The sequence below is a fragment of the Rhea americana genome, unplaced genomic scaffold, assembly GCF_003343005.1.
Source record: "Rhea americana isolate MKP2758 unplaced genomic scaffold, rheAme1 scaffold_267, whole genome shotgun sequence".
Classification (NCBI taxonomy): Eukaryota; Metazoa; Chordata; class Aves; order Rheiformes; family Rheidae; genus Rhea; species Rhea americana.
In genome coordinates this window covers 848,091-866,314 of record NW_028186387.1, presented here as the reverse complement: position 1 = coordinate 866,314, position 18,224 = coordinate 848,091, and the positions used below count along the sequence as shown (strand labels likewise).

General features: G+C 33.0%; 1 protein-coding gene across 1 annotated transcript in view; it reads left to right on the top strand.

Moving 5' to 3' along the window:
- The window catches only part of SHOC1 (shortage in chiasmata 1), a 54,783-nt gene extending 36,840 nt beyond the window's left edge, over positions 1-17,943 (top strand). Inside the window, exons 16-28 of the mRNA XM_085307888.1 lie at positions 1,592-1,779; positions 4,431-4,503; positions 5,939-6,008; positions 6,494-6,678; positions 7,212-7,317; positions 9,052-9,163; positions 10,178-10,299; positions 10,662-10,755; positions 11,865-11,996; positions 13,360-13,509; positions 14,960-15,122; positions 15,342-15,881; positions 17,843-17,943. Of these exons, the coding sequence (XP_085164014.1) occupies positions 1,592-1,779; positions 4,431-4,503; positions 5,939-6,008; positions 6,494-6,678; positions 7,212-7,317; positions 9,052-9,163; positions 10,178-10,299; positions 10,662-10,755; positions 11,865-11,996; positions 13,360-13,509; positions 14,960-15,122; positions 15,342-15,881; positions 17,843-17,943 (2,036 nt within the window). The remainder of the gene's footprint in view (positions 1-1,591; positions 1,780-4,430; positions 4,504-5,938; positions 6,009-6,493; positions 6,679-7,211; positions 7,318-9,051; positions 9,164-10,177; positions 10,300-10,661; positions 10,756-11,864; positions 11,997-13,359; positions 13,510-14,959; positions 15,123-15,341; positions 15,882-17,842) is intronic.
- The last annotated feature ends 281 nt before the right edge of the window (positions 17,944-18,224 follow it).

Genomic DNA, 18,224 nt, shown 5'->3' with positions numbered 1-18,224 from the left:
AATTGTGTGTTGGTAGTGGGTGTGCTCACTTCACTGTTTATGTTTTCACTTGGATCTGCCTAAGAAACATTCATGGGAACTTCATCCACATACATAATGTGTTTTTCACTGTCTCTCAGAAAGACAAATTTATGTTGGAATCTCTGYCTGGAAACTGAGAATCATGAAAAAATGACAGGCCCTCGTTTTCACAATCCACCCACTGAGTGGGTGGAACAGTTTCTACCTAAAAATATTCATAGACTACTTGACGATGAATTATTTAGAACTGAGAGCATTTTAAGCAAAATATGAAATACTACTTAACACATCTTGGGGATAAGGTTTTTGAAGTTCGAGTTTAATTCTTATCATTAGGCTCACATGAAAGCTTTTTTGAGCTTTCTGCTATTAAGTTAATCAGATTTGAGATAACAAAATTTTTAGCAACTGATTTTACACCTGAAAACAGAATAATATGCTTGTCAAATATGTATATTGTGAATTTTCACATAGATGTATCAGAATAAATTCATAAGGTATAAAGTCAGCTTTTATGAATGGCCTGGGAAAGTTAGACTCCCTCTGTATTTATGGAAGGAAATAAGGCACACTAGATGGCATTTCAGAGCACCTAACATTAGTCTCTCTGAATTATCCCTTGAAGGAGGATTTTTTTTAAATTGACTTAAAATGGAAAATATTTGTAGTAAACTGAAGTGGAGGGATGCGGGAAGAAGATTTTATATTTACTTAAGTATTTCTAGTCATAAAAGTGTGGGAAGAAAAATGTATATAAATATGAGAATAAAGTTCTCAGCAGAATTTTTTTCTGAGATAACCTTTAACAAACTAGCAGGATGGTAGGGAGACAAAGGAGCAGTTCCTTCTCGGCAGTTAGCAATTGTGCTTTAGCCAGAGCATTCCTACATGTTGTTTCATGATTACACAGCACCTGTCCATCCAGATCCCAGAGATACCTGCCACAGGAAACTTTACACAACTAAAAATGATCTGAGAAAAATTTAAAAAAAATCAGCCAGATACTGAGTAAACAAATACTGAGATATCCTTTAGTCCTCTTATGTTGTGATGTTATGCTAAAATTCAGTGTACGTATATTTTAGATACGTATTTTGTTTACACATTTTCAAATGTCCCGGACATTGTTCTCTGTTTATACAGCAAACACATCATTCAGGGGTATCTATCTGTTGAGAAGTAGTTGTGATAGTATGAACAGACTACTGAAGGCCACAAGTGAAGTAAAGTTTTTGAGAGTGGGAAGTATAAAGTTGTAATTTAGCATAAGCCCTATGGAATTAGTTAAGTGTAAGCATAATTTTGGTATCTGCAGCTCTAGAATGTGATGTTCTGTGACCTGGGCTCCTACAGCAGATATTGTAGGAGCTACAGCAATTTTCTAAAGGTCTAAATGCACCTAATTAAAAATAGTGTTCTTCCATGTTGGTTAGTCATCAAATTTTCAGCTTTTCTGTGTGAGTTACCTTCACGTGAATTTTAGCTTGAAATTTAGGTTAGATAGAAATCTTGGCAAATATCTTTTGTTACTACAATTACTTTCTTTTTCTTTTTGATGCTTTATTAACAGGATATTTGTCCAAGGCAAAGGATATCTATAAAAACGTCTTAGAATCCTGTTTGGATAAAATTTGGAGGCAGTTGAAGATTGTACAGTACAGCAGCCAGAAAAAGCATGAAACCAATCCCAAAATAACAGAGCTTCGGTGTCAAATGCTAAATTGCATGCAAAGTGGTAGAGAAGAATGCAGTGTTAAGGTTAACAATGTAAACACATTTTCTAAGCAAACAAAACTGTGCCAAACTATAGCAATAACTATCAAACCAATTTCTTTCAACGAGGGCTGGTTTATGGAAGACAGTCTTATAATTAGCTTTCTMATTCACACTGTCTGTTAAATCTGTGTAACATAAAGTTTACAACCTCTTTTAGGAGCAACACAGATTTGTGCTTCATGGGCTCTCCCTTGCTGGAAGAGTGAAATAACTTACATAAGGTTTTAACATTGCAAGGATCTCATAGTATTGCAGGTGTTTTTTGTCATTAAGTATACTGTACCACATCAYTTTTTGGAAGTTAAAACTTCCCATTTGAAGGTCTCAATCTTCTTCTCATGCAAAGAAATCTAGAAACAAGTAAAGATTGTGTACTTGTGCACGCACAGAGTGGAATGTATGCATGATCCCACCTAGACAGCTCTGCTTGACCTCTGTATCAGGCTAATTTCCTGACATTATATAAAAGGCATACTCATAAAAGGTAGTTATAGCATTGAAAATAGAGTTGTCAAGGAAATTCAAGTTATCTAGAGGTATCTTTTTTTCCTGAATATGTGACTGTTTTAGATGATACTGTGTGRTACAAAACGCCATTTGCCGTGGCAGCTTGTTTATTATTTCATTTATAGATTATTTATCACATAATGAAAAAAGAGGAAATATATGTTTTCTTAAATGTGTTGTTTGCAATAGAATTTATACTGCTGAACACTCAGACAAAAATTCTACTTGCATGAATTAGAGTTCCTTTCCATGCTTCCCTTTCTGGAGCTTTCTTCTTCTTTACTTTCCGTTGAAAGAGTTGCACTAAGAGCTTTGGACACATTTTGATATAATTTTCCTGAAAAGAAAAATAGAAGAGCTTACTGTACATCCTTTCGCAAGTTAAAATGAAAATGAAGCAGCCAAAGCAAAATGTTGTTGATTGTTTTTGTTGTCAGCCTCTCAGTACCCCCTCCAAGCTGCCTTTAGCATTATTTGCTTCATCTTTAGAGAGCAACCCATTTTGCTTTCTCATACTAGGGTATGCTGTACTAAGGGACATAGGACAACTTTACCATCTGCATTTCAGCCTAATGATAATTTTCTTTTGCTTCTAAACCCCGCTAGATCTGATTTTGAAAAACATGTAACTCTCCTCAGTTTGGCCTGCTTACGTGATTTAAACCAGGTCATACATGTGTACTTAGGCAGTCTAAGAGTATATATAAATTTATTAATAATTTTAAGAGTGTGCATTATTCACTTATATTCAGAGACAGAATTCAATGACTCAGAAGAGACAGAAGGAATATTCCTGCTTTAATGAGAAGTAAAAATTGCATTACATAAGCCATTTTCTGTTCTATCGCATCACATCAGCCTTGGTTAATGTGATGTGAAATATGATAATCTGGTTATACTTTTATTAGCCAAAATTTGCATTGATGCAGGATTATAATGGGAAGTAGCCTTGCAAGCAAAGAAGTTGCCAACAGAATGGAATAAACRTATTTGAAGTAAGCTTCTGGGCTTTACTTTTTATTTCATTATTATTTGTACACATTGTTATGTAGAAAAAGAATATCGCTAAAATATCATCTAGCTCACAAGGGGAGATAATAAGTACAATGGTGGATGGTACATGAAAAAGCAGGTTGGCATTTTAAAATGCAGCTGTTCAAAACTTCTGCTTTAAAAAGAGCAAATGGTTTGCCAGGTGTCTGTTCTGTGTACCTACATATGAAAATAGATGCCTGCTTTAAGCTTGTCATACAGACTGATACCCAGAAGTTCTTCTATGACAAGGTCTAGCATAGTGTTAGCATTTACATAAATAATTTTATTGCGTTTATAAGTCTTAGAAGCCATGTGCCTTCTTAAACATCTACTCCATGGCATGTACCATGAAACGGGCCTATAAAATGGCATAGATGGTTCAAATATTATCCTATCTGAAACAGAAGATATGGTGCAGAAGATACCTGCTTCTTTACATAGTGTGATAACGTAGCACAAGTTCAGTTTGTGTCGTTTGAATTGTTGGACGAGTAAGTTCTTTCTCACTAGCAATTCTTTTAAAAAGTATCTGCAATTTGTTAGATTGTAATTCTTTTCAAATTTTTCATCTTCAGCAGTAAGAAGTGAGCCACGGAGATAAACAATCTTTAGCAGTGCACTCAGTGCAATTCAGTGCACTCTATTTACAATATKGAAAATCTTGCCAGTTAGCTCAGCAGTACATCTAGTACCTCCCTCCAGTTCATTACCATCTTGCAGGCTAAATTTCTGATATCTTCTAAATTTATGTCCATAAAGGTATCAGATTGGTCTGAAAATCTTATCCTTTCCCATAATCACTTTACTGGAACAGTAATCTCCCTAATGTGACAGCAATAATGTGGTATAATGTCTTTAGAAAAATATCTTATTCTTGAATTCAGGTACTGATGTCTTTTGTAGTGTCGTTTCCGCAACTCTTGTAGTAATATTACATATACACTTATTATTTTTCTGAAAATTCTTAAGTTTATATTTTTTCTCACTGCTAAGTCAGTCTTGTATTTTATATGCAAAGGAGGAAGAAAGATACATGTGCACCGAAAGTACAATTTTTAAAGCACTAGTTTCTTTTACTTGCCTACTTTCAGATACTAATCATAACAAGAATGGATTCGGATAGAGAAAAAGCTGCCCTAATTCACGATTTGTCTACAGTGGAAGGTAAATGATGTTTTTCACATGTGTTTTTGAAAGATGAGAAAAGTGTTTTTCATTCTGTGTTTCACTGCATTCCTGCTTATGTGTTTTTCTCATGTGTCACTCGTTTTCCTCAAGGACCTTTCTATTTACTTTTCTAACTGTTTTCTGTCTCCTGACTCTTCCATCTTCCTTTTCTTCCTTCTTACCATTTTAGTTTCTCTTGATTAAGAGTATGATGTCTTGTCTTGCAAGAGCAATGATAGCTCATCTGTTAAGTCAGAGATTTATTTAACAGAACACATAGGAGGTGTGGACAGTCCATTGCCTAATTGTAATTGCATCAGTTCTCTCAGTCTGTTGTCCCCCTTTTTTTTGCTGAGCAGTAGTCAGAATTTTTATTCTTTAAATATTTCCTAACAGCAGTACAAGGCAAATTCCGAACTCTTAACTAGGCTTCCTAACATAAAACCCTAACTGAGTAGTAGATGCATGTCATGATTCCCCTTAGACATCTATTTCTAATCTTGTTTGTTAATTTGTTCAATGTGTAAGCATAAGCTGTACCAGTCTACTAAACTCAGAAAGGTTTCCTGTTTCCCAGGCCTGCTAAGCCAACCAACACTTAGATCGTTTTATCAATAGGTAATTTTTCTACTAGCTTTTTCAACGTCAGAGATTCAGCTGGCAGAACAAACAAGTTTCAGTAAGATTATTATTTGAGCCTGTATTTATGCCTAATGAAGCCTGCTGATTCTTTCCTTCATAGTTGTTTTTTAAAACCATTTTTATAGATCCTGCTTGACTGAGCCTTATCAACAACGTCATATGCTGTATTGTTCTTTTCCTTTCAAAATAAGGTTAAATTTCTTGTACTCTTAAAAGATAGAAATCTTATCTTTTAGAATGTTTTGAAAGGAAGAGGCATGTTTGCAATACTATCACTAATTATAATAATATTTAGTGAAAATTATTTGGTTTGTTTTAATATTTTAAGACTTGGTTATGAACACAGATCAAGCCAGCTAACTAAACTTTTGAAGAGAGGAATTTGTGTTTCTCAGATATTGYCTATTAGCTGCATCTTCCAGGCATACTTTTGTAACTTGAACTATACAAGCAATGTAAAGGAACTTAAAAGATCAACTTAAAGGGAAAAAAAATGCTTCATTTTGCACTAGCCTTTGATTTCCCATTTAAAGTTGTTCAGAAATACTACTTGAGTACAAACTGATTTAGTCTTAGTTCTTCCTTAGGCTCAAAAATAGAAGTCTCCAAATCATTGCACGTGCCTGTACAATACAAACTGAAATTATGTAGGACTTTTTCAAGACAGACAATGTAACTCATAGAATTTAAATATTCTATGTTATTCCATATTTATTGCTTATTGGTGTGCTTTGATTTATGCCAGCAAAAGCTCACTTATTTGACTAAGGCTTTAATTCTTTTTATGCAGGTTTAAAAGTCACAGATTTGAATACCGAGAAAAAAGGAGCCTTTTTAGGTTATAAAGAYATCATGAATAGGTAAGTTAAATTCATGATTTTTGAGGATGTAGAGCGAAGCTAACTTTAGTGAAACTTCTTTTCATTTCCATGCAAGTGTCCAGTCTAGAGTAAAAATTTCAGAATATGGAGCTAAAACTCCATTCTGAAAGGTAAGAAATTTGGCCAAACTCAATTAAAATGCTTAGATGTAGGACTGACAGGAATTTCCACTGCTATCAATCCTAAGTATTTTAGAAAGACTCCCTAATGAGAAGAAAAGGCTATAGCATTGTGATAATACCAGATTATGAAATTACAGGAAAATATGAGCATTTAAGGTAGAGAATAGGAGTGGGAAGGAAAAGTAAAAAAGGAAATTACAGTTTTTAAATTCAGGAAAGGTACCTTCTCTTTTGTGAATAGGCTTTAAACAACGACACTTCTTCAAAATAAAAATATGTTGATTTTGTTCTGTGGGTAGTTATACATGAACATAATTTTCTTAATTTTTTTTTTCTTTTAAGCCTAAGTAGATACTCCTGTCTGATTGTACATAATCAGCATATAGGAGCAAATTTCCCTTGGACACACTTCTCATTAGTGATGGAATATGATTACTGTGAGAACTCGTGCTGGAAAAATCTATGCAAAGATCTGAATATTACTTACATGACTTTTAAAACCATCCTCCCTGAAACAATACTAATGGGTAAGTGCTCTCCAGAATTGCAATAATACATCAACAGCTGGTCTGGGATCTGAAAGCAAAGCATTTCATATTGTCTAAAATAGTTAATTCATGTGTCTGCAGAAAGGAATGGGTAACAAATTCTRAACGCTAACAGAAGGCTAAGCAAACTGAACTAGTTTATCTCTTGAACTGTACAGCAAGATAGGAAAGGGCTTTTCTTGTGGGGTGAGCTTTGTTTTGGCTGAGATGTAGTAGTAAAGGTTGGTGATCTTTTACAAAAGTCTTTGTAAGTTTTTTACAGTTGATGCAAGCTGTATCCACACTCCTCRTTATAAGGGAAAGTTGCTGCAGATCCAAAGGAATAAAAGTTACAGCTTAACCTGAAGTGCCTTATTCATAGAAAGCATAAAATTGAAGCTTTTTTTATAGGAATGAAAAAGAARCTGCATTTTTAAAAGATATATCCTTAATGAAGTGGGTGTATCTTTAAAAATATRTTTTTTAATTTTCTGCTTATGAAATTACTACCTTACATATACAAACTGTTTYAGGGGATCACTGTGGTTCCTTTCTTCTGGAAGTGCAGATTCCCTACATATTTCTGACATCTGAAGGACTTGTTAACATGCCAGGTATCCTTCAGCTTTTGGAATCAGAGTGAGTGAAAATGACCTATTTAATTATAATGAATATTTATTTTCCCTTTTCCAGGACGTGCATCATCTATTTGGCTATAAGGTATCTACATGTTACTGCAATTATAGCATTAACATTGCAAGAGACAACAAGTTCTTATACTGAAACTGATAGCTTAATTCTGTCGGTTCACACAAATGTCAACCAGAGCAGAACAGGTYAATTTGTTAATTATAATGATGAGCTGGAACCTTTAACCAAAACAACTTTTTAAATTATCTATCTTTCCCCAAAAATAACAATTTGGACCCAAAATATTTTGCCTTGAATGCTTCTTTGTGCTTGGAAGAGTTTGTATTGTCAGTTTGGTTTTAATTCTTTTTTTTTATTTTAAGATCAGTTCTCTGCTAAAAAAAATACAAACTAAAGCAGTCTCATTTTCTGATCCTACGTGTATTTCGGGAAAAGATAAGTTAAAAAGAAAAACTACTTTATATGTAAAAGATTTACTATTAACTTAATCTTGAATAATCCTTCAACTTGTACAAAAATTTCATGTTTGAAAATTTTTTGCACATGTGCGTTATTTCCTTTGACATCATTTTCTTGTATTTTGCTTTCTTAAGAGTAAACACCTATTAAAAGTACCTTTTATCATGAAAGAAAATGAGAAATAGAGGATGTAGCAGTTTTGCCAAGCAGTGTCAGAGATATAGATGGTTGATTTCACCAGGTTGCTGAAGAGACTTGCCGTTATGGATGTTCATTGTATCCTACAGTCAGCTGTGAAGCCATTTTTGAACTGTTTCTAATTCCAGATCAATACACTGAATGTATTTATAAGTTTAATATTTAAAATTTGCACATTTAATTTGACATGCTCTTTTAAATACTGAGCTATTCAAATTCACTGTTCAGCCTGGCCAGAAGTGAAACAGTCAGGTATGCTTTACAGTTCTTTTCCATTAGATCTCTTAGCACTGATGAAAAAATTAAAAAGGGAAGCAAAGAGCTATGTAGTTTCAGAGAAACTTATAATACACTTTTTTATTAATTTATGGATACATTTTCTATCAAGTTTCTATGAAACTTACTGCTGGCAGAATCAGATTTAGAGTGTGCCTGTTTTCTGTTGTCTAATTCCCCTTCATTGGTCAAGACTCCCTTAAAACCATAAGCAAATGTGAGCAAAATTTAGAATCATGCAAATGGCAGATAGGGAACTTTCACTCAGTTCATTTTCCCTGTCCCATGCAATCATGAAAAAAATAGACACAGTTTTAATTAGAAAAGATGGACTGACGATCAAGAGATCCTATTGCTAAAGCATTTTCACGTTTTAAAGAAATGCAGTATACCTTTAATTACTCCAAAAGATGTTAAGGAGATTTTAATTACTACTCTATAAACTTCAACATAGGTGTGTTTTCTTGATTTATGTACTTAAATTAACTTCCATAGTATATCATATTGTTTTGTACGCTCACTGGCTGTGTGTCAAGATAGTACCCTGTTCAGTTAGCAAATTAATTGAATCAATCTTGTAATATTTCAGTAAGTCTCAGCCACATTGATGTTTATTATTTGAATGTGTCTCAACTTAAAGTGAACTTGGGAGTTTGAGAGAGCTCAAGCTAGAGTAAACACTCTACAATTTGTACAATCTTATTAAAAGTTACAAATTATTTATTTGCTTTAAGAAAATGTCATTGTTTTATTTAACTGAGATTTAGTAACAAGATTTTACTTCTACAGGTACAACATTACCTTTATTGAAAGAAGCTGTTGTCATTCATTACAGCTCTTTGGAAATACAGATCAATATGTTGTTTTAACAGTAGATGAATGTACTGCAGTCTTTTTGCAGGTAAAAATTAAACTAGTATGTCCAAATTCTACTGTATTATGTCACGTCCAAGTCTTCTCTGCATCCTTTTAACATATCTTTTGCTCCTCTTAATTATATGGAATACATGCATTGTGTCATAACACAAATTATTTCCAAGTTCATTATCTCCCAAAGTGTGTCTGTGCCTGTTTGACTAGTTTAAAAAGCTCTCTTGCCTGTACGTACATTTCTTCTCAGAAATGTCACATTTGAACTCCAGTTGAGTTGTACTAAGTATTGTTAAAGCATTTCCAAGCTTGCCAATAGGGTAGCATACAGTACTATTGTAATAACCAAACAAGTATATCAGTGAGGCTACATAATCTCTTTAGTGTACCTGATAATTTCTCCTGATTCAGAAAGTTATCTAAGTAAGTCTAGAGAATAGTTTRTCCTAGTTTTTATGGTAAGTAACAGTTTACAATAGTTTTAAATGGTTTATACAATGCAGAACAAGATCATGTCTGATTGAGGTTGTGTAATACTTGAATTCTGTTAATCTATTATGTAACAAGACAGGTGACTTTAGAGATAGCATAACTGAACTGAAAGATATATCAAGAATAACATAATTACTTCTGTAAGCACAATAATACAGATRAACATTCTTGTGTGGTAGCATTTAGGAATGTTGTACTTCATAAATTTAGTACAACTATAGTGTGACTTACATAGCTTAAGAAAATACCTTGGAGGCTTGTAACAGTATTTTGCATGGTTAATATTCTCAAAAATCTTAGAACAGCCTGAAAAGTTGTAAGTAGTACTTCCATTTTTATATAAGGAAAACAGAGRCATGAAGCAGTCAATTCGTTTTTTAAAGGTCATACAAAACAGATTGGGAATGCAGCCTAGATTTCTTTACTTCCAGATGTGTCTTAATACCAGTAATGTTTGTTCTCACTTCTGTATAGTACAGTGATACACACTAAAGTGTTGCAACAGCTATGGAAATTTCTTTTGTGTTTWCTTTTTATATTAATTTTATATTAGAATATAGATGAACTAAATTATGAGAAATCCTGTGATAATGTAATATTGAAGCTGATGGCATTATCACTCCAGTATACCTGCTGTTGGATTGTCTTCTATTCCAGAGAAAGACTGAGTTCAGAGTAAGTTAAAAGAGGTAATTTTGCTATCTTGCTATTATTTAAAAAATTTATCATTATAGCAAGCTGCAACAAGATAAGAACAAGATAACTTTCTTCATTTCGTCTTCTCAGTCTTTTTGCATCAGGCCAGACTTTTTTTCCTTGAAGGCTGACTTCATATTCTTCCTCATAATATATCCTTCACTATTCAGTTGCTTAACTATATTCTGCTTCTCTTTTCACAGATATTAATGTTGAAGGCACAGTAGTTAGTATTCTAAATTCCAATAGATGAAAAATATTTATTAATACACATAGCAAGTGTTTTTGAATTATTACATGTTCATATTTAATATTAATGGTCCAATGGAAATATTTTATAGGTACAGTCTCAGGGGAGCTACTGTGCTTCACCTTGTCTTAATTTATGCCAYTTTGGTTCAATTTGCACAGAGATCAGAAGACTTTGAAGTAAAGGTAATTTTTTTCAATAGTCTATTTACAAATTTGTTTTAATCTTTACTGTATGATATTCCAAAATGTTTAATAACATATGCATTCTACATCAAAAATACGAAATAGCTCAACTTGATTAACATAATTCTCTCTGTGTACATATGTGTATATATGTACACACACACATATATATACATAGAGGAGTTTAATTCAGTACTACTGAAATCAGTGAAAAGACTCTGGTTGCCTCTAGCACAAGTTGAATCACATTCGATGGTAGCTGAAAACAGTGGTTTTACCACTAGAYGTTAAGAGATTATATTGTCCTTTTAATTTTATAAATCAGTAGAGTATTTGGTAATTCTTCTTACGTCTAAGTTTTGAGTCTTTTAAGATTGATAGTATTCTATTAATTTAGCAGAAGAAAATACAGTGTTAGTTTTCTCTACTATATCAGCTACTTTGCATGTTTTTATTATATACCATGATAAAATACCTATTTTATTTTTTCTTTAGAAATAAAACATCCAATATCTATAARAATAGATATTAAAAAATGGGAAAACATTTTCATTTGACTCACAAAGATGATGTCTGTAACTTGCTGCTTTTGCATGACAAGTCATCTTTTATAAGTGAATGTTTTATTTATTTGCATATTAAAATATATTTTAAACTTCTCTGGTTAAATAAAGGTTAGAGACAAAGCCTTTTTCATTCCACGTACACAGCAGTGTAGCTAACAGTTCATTTGAAAGTTACTTCCAAATTTTTAAGTATCTTAATTTCTTTAAACTTGTTTTATTTTCCRCATCCCATATTTATCTGTTTTGTTAGGAACTGATGTTATACTGATGAACTTGATCACATATGAAAGGCTGTAGGTGGAATTAACTTCAACTACATAAGATTTACATGAATAAGGAGTGTTCTCTGGAGCCAGACTACTGCTCAGATGTTGGATTTCTACCATGTGACATGCAAGGATCAGCTTTAGTGACTCTGCATTACTAGCCACTGGGTTCAGGGCCAACTTTTAAGCTTTCTTATTTGTTAGCTACCAGTTAAGACATTTGGAGTTCTACTCCTTAGTATATATGCTTATCAAAAATACTGTGTGTCAATTCTAGGTGGTTCTTATGCCAGGGATTGAAGAAACAGCTCTGTTAATTCGTCAAATTGCTGACAACATTTTGATAGCATCTAATATCAATCCTCATGAATGGTTGGACAAGTCCTGGCTTTCTGTCTTGCCRTCTGAGGTTTGTTTGTCTTTTTCTTAAATTACATGATTTTCTTCCCATTGCTAAGACTCAAAGTTCTAAGTACTTTTTTGTTTTTCTGTTTTTCCTTTGTGCTTTAAAATACAAGTATAATATAAAAATAAACATAACGTAAAAATACAGGCATAATTTTTTTGTCATCCACCAGCTCATGAGTCCAGCCAGTAAAATTAGGTGCAACCTGGACTACCTGTGCTTTCACAGTTAACCAACAGAAAAGTTTATCTTCCACATCTGCAGGCTAATGCATAGAGTTGTTTAATTCCAAGCACTTAATTTGAAAAACTGTCAAATTGTAGAAGTTATTCTGCAGTGGCTTCCTTGGACAGAAAAACAGATTCATCCATTAGTGAAGCTAGTGGAATTGGTTACAGACTTACTTTAGCAAAAAATAGAATGGATTTGCTTAATTTCTCATATCGTAGTTGGTTTTAGATATTCACAATAAGTGATGGAACAGGTCAGTCAATCACAAGTTAAATATATAATGTGCTTTGACTCATATATTAATATTTTCAAATTAAATGTGTAGACTGAGGCATTTTAAGCACATTTGTGTTATAGGTTTGAACTCTGGTATAGCCAAGATCCTTTTTACCTTTTGCAGAACTCAGAAATACTTTAAAGCAGGTTTTGGCACCACCTGTCAAGTGTGGAGCACAGGATTATAGCTTTTCCAACTCAAAGGCTAAGGATACTGGTTAAAAACTCAGAAGACTAATTGGTTATGTCTTTTCTCTGTTCAAGGCATTGGATCCTGGCTTCTGTTGAGTGTAAGGCTCTGTGGAAATCAGGAACTGGAATCTGCCATTCTTAAATGCTACAGTTCTCAACTTGACAACATCTGTGTGACATTCAACCTTCCTTGGGACTGTATTTGGCACCTGTCACATAGTTGTTTTAAAATCTAACAACTGTTTCGTAAGACAAAAACATCTTTCTCAGTTTATCTTAAGTAATTCTCTTAAATGGAGAACAAACATGAGAATTCAGTAAATCTGGGAATGTATTTTGAAGTCAAGTTTACATGGTTGACTGGTTTCATCCTTAATTATAGAAATGTCTCTTGGCTGTGCTTCCTTTTTTTACCAAACTACTGTGCAAAATATATTCTTTTGTAAAAATGATGCTGTGTTAGATTTGTAGCCAARCCCCCATCCCAATGTTTCCATGTGACAGGTCAGAAACATCTGTCTGAAGTGCACAGATTCAAAACGCTGTTTCTATGATACAGGGTATGTCCAAAGACTTCAGAAAGATGTCATTCTGCAAACAGAGGGAGGGGAACAAAAAAAGAAACTGTGATCAAATATGAATCTGACAATATTACTTCAACTTCCAGACAGAGAAATGCCTGCTTACTTTTCCATGTATCAACCCTCTAGTTGCTCAATTCATGTTAAAGAAGGGATCTTCACTGAAGAAGCTGCTTCTTGCAAGTTTTGATCAACTTCAGGAACTCCTGCCACAAGTTCCAAAAAAAGTTTTAAAGGTTGGCCAAAACTAATTTAAGTAGCAAAATGGCATTTTACATTATTATAATGTGGGGTTATCTGAAACTACATGTCTATTTCTCGTATGATTTTAAAAATGGAGGAACTAACCGTCATTGYTTTAGCGTATCATTATTTATATCTAAGTTGATAGGTCTGCTAATTCTCAGCAGGCTTTGTCAGGTCACCACTATGTGCATGTGAAGGTTATTAGAACATTTCCTCAACTTGGAAATATTCCACTGATCAGCTTCCTTTCCACGCTTCTTAGTATCAAGTATGCTATCAGCATGCAAGCCTGTATGTTTTCTTATCACAAAAGATTTTTCCTGAGTAAATGTTTCTAGAACATTTTTGCTTCCTTCCTTTTATCTAAGTATTTCTTACACAATAATATATCCATCTCTCACAGATTAATAGTACTAAGCATTTGAAAAAGCCCTAGAGATTAAGATGAACAATTCTGTCTAAAAGAATCCATTTTGCCATTAGAACTGTGTGCTCCTACTGTTTCACTTGAACCAAGTCTGGGAAAAATATAGCTTGATTATATTCTGCTAAATAGATTTTAAAATATAAAGCTTTTATCAGTAGAGAATAAGGGAGGAAACTGTTCCATCTCCACATTGGTTACAGGTATCACTCACTGCACTTCCCTATATCTGCTCATCGTTCTCGGAAAACTGCCAGTGATAATTTAGAGCCTTAGATATTTTAGATATAGCAAATAATTGTAGTTTAAAAAATGAGCAAAGAAATTGAAAACACTTACTTGTTGGCTTCCTTCTTCTCTTGACAGTCCTCTAGAAATTTGTTATGTGACACAATCAATCACATAGTGGCCRAAACATTTTTTCTGAATAACTGTCCTATCCAGGGAATATTTTAGATCATACAATATTTCTTTTTCCTCTGAGCCAAAATGCACAATGTAAATGTGTCTAACCACCTCTAAATACATTGAAACAAGTTTCAGTGGGTACAGACCATTTCTTCGCTCATAAACATTCAGTAAGGATGAACGATCAAATGAACAGATAATTGGGCACTGAATATCAATTTGTGCATGTTATTATGACAATTGCGTATGTGTATAGCAGTGTTAACAGAGGGAAAATCAGAAGAAGATCCCATTAATTTGTTTCTTCCATTGGAACCAATATTACTTGCAATTCTGGACTAGTAAAAGAAAAGAAAGTATATTATGGTAAGGATTTTCCTGTGTTTCAAGTGATATGCTATTATTTAGTCTGTTTATAGATTTAAAACAGTTGGTTTATTAGCAACTGTACATGCCTCTCTTTCATACTGATGAGCCACTTTTTTGTCTTTCTAGCAAGCAAAAATGATACATAAATCTTACAAGCGTAACAACTGGTTTAACTTTCCGTATTTTGCAGTGTAGGCATGTACTATAAACACTCCTTAAATATCTTTCTTTGATTTCAGCATTTTAGTGACATCACATCTTTGCACAGCCTAAACTCTGCTGCTCCACCAGAAGCRGAAGTAAAATGTGCATCACCACCAAAAAAATGGAATATCTTCAACACACCCTATCCAAATTATAAGCAGAATTATCAGTCTTTAGAGCTGCATGATAAAGGTAAAAAACAGCACAGATAGTCCCAGTTACTACTACATTATATCTCCTTTAAGATTAGGTGAATGTCAAAGAATATTAGACTCTTAACTGTTTAATCCTGGAAAGATCTATTATTCAGAGGAAATAGATTATAATTTAAATGTTCAGTGCCATCTTGTTTTTCTGAAAAATATGGAGAAATATGCTAATTTTTCTCATTCTCCAAACAAAATGATTCAAATTTTTCTCCACCAGGACCATCTGATGTGAATTCTGAAGCCATGATCCCACCACTGAATGATCATCAGGATTTTATTAATTCTGACCTTTCAAGTTATGTGCGAAAGAAGTCATGTTCTTCAGATGTAACTGTGGGGAAGAAGCAGGACTTCTTTGTTGTGCCAAAGGATTATGAAGATTTTGCTCATCTAGATGTTAAGAATTCTGTTTATGATCAGCAACAGCCCTTCATGATGTATCATAACTTTGATTATTATTCAAAAAATTTGGAAGAAGATTTCTTTACATCTTTCAGTGAATATACATCTGCAGAGAGTTCTAAGAGTTTTCTAGAAGAATTTAGAGACATGACATCTAGGAACCCAGAAACTCTGATTGACAAGACCTCTTTGAATGATTGTGCATCCACTTGCACGTATGATTCATCAGCCTCTGTTGATCCAGATGAGCTTCAAAGTCTGAACTTTCCCCAAAGAGCTAGAAAATCTTTTAGAAAGAGAAAAAAATGTGCATCATTATTGTGGACAGAAAGAAAAAATGTGACAGGTATGTGCAAAGCAGGCAGAAATTGCTGAAATTCTATTTGTAACTCTACCAAAACCAAGAGTATCTGTAAGAATAGATTCCATATTTTGTCTAAGTACTTGTTAAATCCAACCCAACAGTTGCACTTRTCCCTTACTACTGAACTTATTTGCATATATATTTCTTGTGTAAAAATTCCTAAATTAGTATTTTGAACAGTAAGAATATTTTTTCAAAAATATTTTTCGGCGTTAAAATACTGAAACTTTAGCTCTCCAGTTTTATAAACTTCAACCTCTTCTCTCTTTTACAGAGTCTGAAATGTACATAATAAACTTGCCAGAATTATTTTAAAGAGCTGTGGGAAATACTATTTTATAAACATAGTTTTAAACAAAATGCAAAAGAAAAGACTAGAAAATACTTTTCTCAAAGGACAAAAAGTAAATTCAGCAAATTCAGAAAATGAAATTTAGATATTATTTATGGCTGTGTTTTGCTATTGACTTCAATGGAGTCAGGATTTCATCCTAATACCTTTCTCAGTTTCTTTCATGCAGTTTCTTTATTCTTTGGATCATTTTTTATTAGCTAATATCTCTGAGGCTAAAACATTCTATTTTGAAATCATAAAGCGTATTTCTTTAAACAGGTAGTGTATAAGATGTATTTGAAACTTTATTAACCTTGAAAGTGTGTACAGTTCTTATAAAACTTCAGCTTTCTCTTTTTTTCAGTCTCTGCCTTGTTTTCTTATCCCCTATAAACTTTCCCAAATACAGTTAGCCCAAGATGTTTTTTTCATAAGGCGTAATATATATCGATGGAGTTTTAAAAGTAATAAATGCTTGTTAGTCCCTCTAATGCTGATTATTACTGTATCATAGATTGTACATTTTTTTTTAAACTCTGCTGCTTCTTTATAGGTAAGACACCAAATTCTTTTAAAATCCAAGGTTGAGTTTCTCAAAAAGAGTGCCTAACTCCTTCCAAGTACAGATAATTCAATTTATATGTTCTGCACTGATATGTATGATTAAACCTCTTGGCAGTATAGCAAGGTTAGCWCAGCACTAATGTTTTCGTTTATTAAATCAGACACATTCATGAAAACACAATTAACTAATCGGTATCATTTTGTTTCATGGGCTGCTTAAGGCAATGCTGGCAGTAAACAGAGGAAAAGTGAACTTCTTCAAATTAAGATGTTTATATAGAAATTTTGAACAGGGTTGTTGTCTCTTCGTTGGACTAAAATTGAGATATGGGGTGCTACTAAGTAGTTAACAGTATTTCAGTAACCTGTAAGTGGAACTAATAGTAGAAAATTTTAATTGTATTAGTTTAAATAAAGATTAGGGACTTCTGCAGGCTTCAGGTCAAACTTTTATTAAACCATAAACAATTAATGCCAATATGCCAAACCCATATTTCCATTCAAACATATGAAATTCTTAGGTCACTGGTAAGGCTTTCTGGTAATAGTTCTTGCAAAGGCTAAGTAGAATTTGTTCTAGTAACTTATTTTGAGTAAGAAAATTTTCAAATATTTTATTGTAAAAACTACTGTGAAAAGACATGAATTTCAAAAATGTCAGTAGCCTTTTTAACTTTCTTGAAAACAGGACTAATTTATGTCTCTGATTAAAAAAGATTAACTTTCACTGTTATTGAAGATTGAATTAAATTAAAATAAGCATTAACATCTTTACTGAAATAATACCCTTAAATGTACTGAGGTTGATGTATTGATTTTGCCTATAAGGTCCTGTGTACTTGCTGCAGGATAATATGCATAAAACTGTGCAGTAATAGATCTTAGTTAATCTATACACATTTTGTTTCATGTTGTTTTATGTGCTTTTCATATAAAGCATACTTATTAAGCCTGAAGTCAGTTACTGCTGCTGAGAAACATAGTTAAGCTTGTACAATAGTAGTGTTTACAGTTTATCATATCTAATTTTTTTCATTTTTTCCAGATTTACGATTTGCAGAAGTACCACAGGGCAAAAAGAGAAGATTGACATTTGAAAGAGTCCCTGGAAGAAGTGACGGACAAACACGTCTTAAGTTCTTTTGAATGGAGTGGGGAGTTGCATGCTATAGATGCTTTTTAAATTTTTTAAAATATTTAAAGCAAAATGGATTAAATTCAGTTCTTTGTTCATTTTTAAAGAAAATTTGGGGTTGAGGAAGAGTGTTGGCAATTTACTAATTAAGGACTTTTGTTTGTTTTTAAAATTTTACTAACAAAGATGTTCCTTCCACCTGGAGAATTTATTGCTTCACTGTTTGTTCTTATAAGTCATATAAAGTACCTTATCATTCTTCATACAAAAAGTAAAATGTGAATGAAAAATG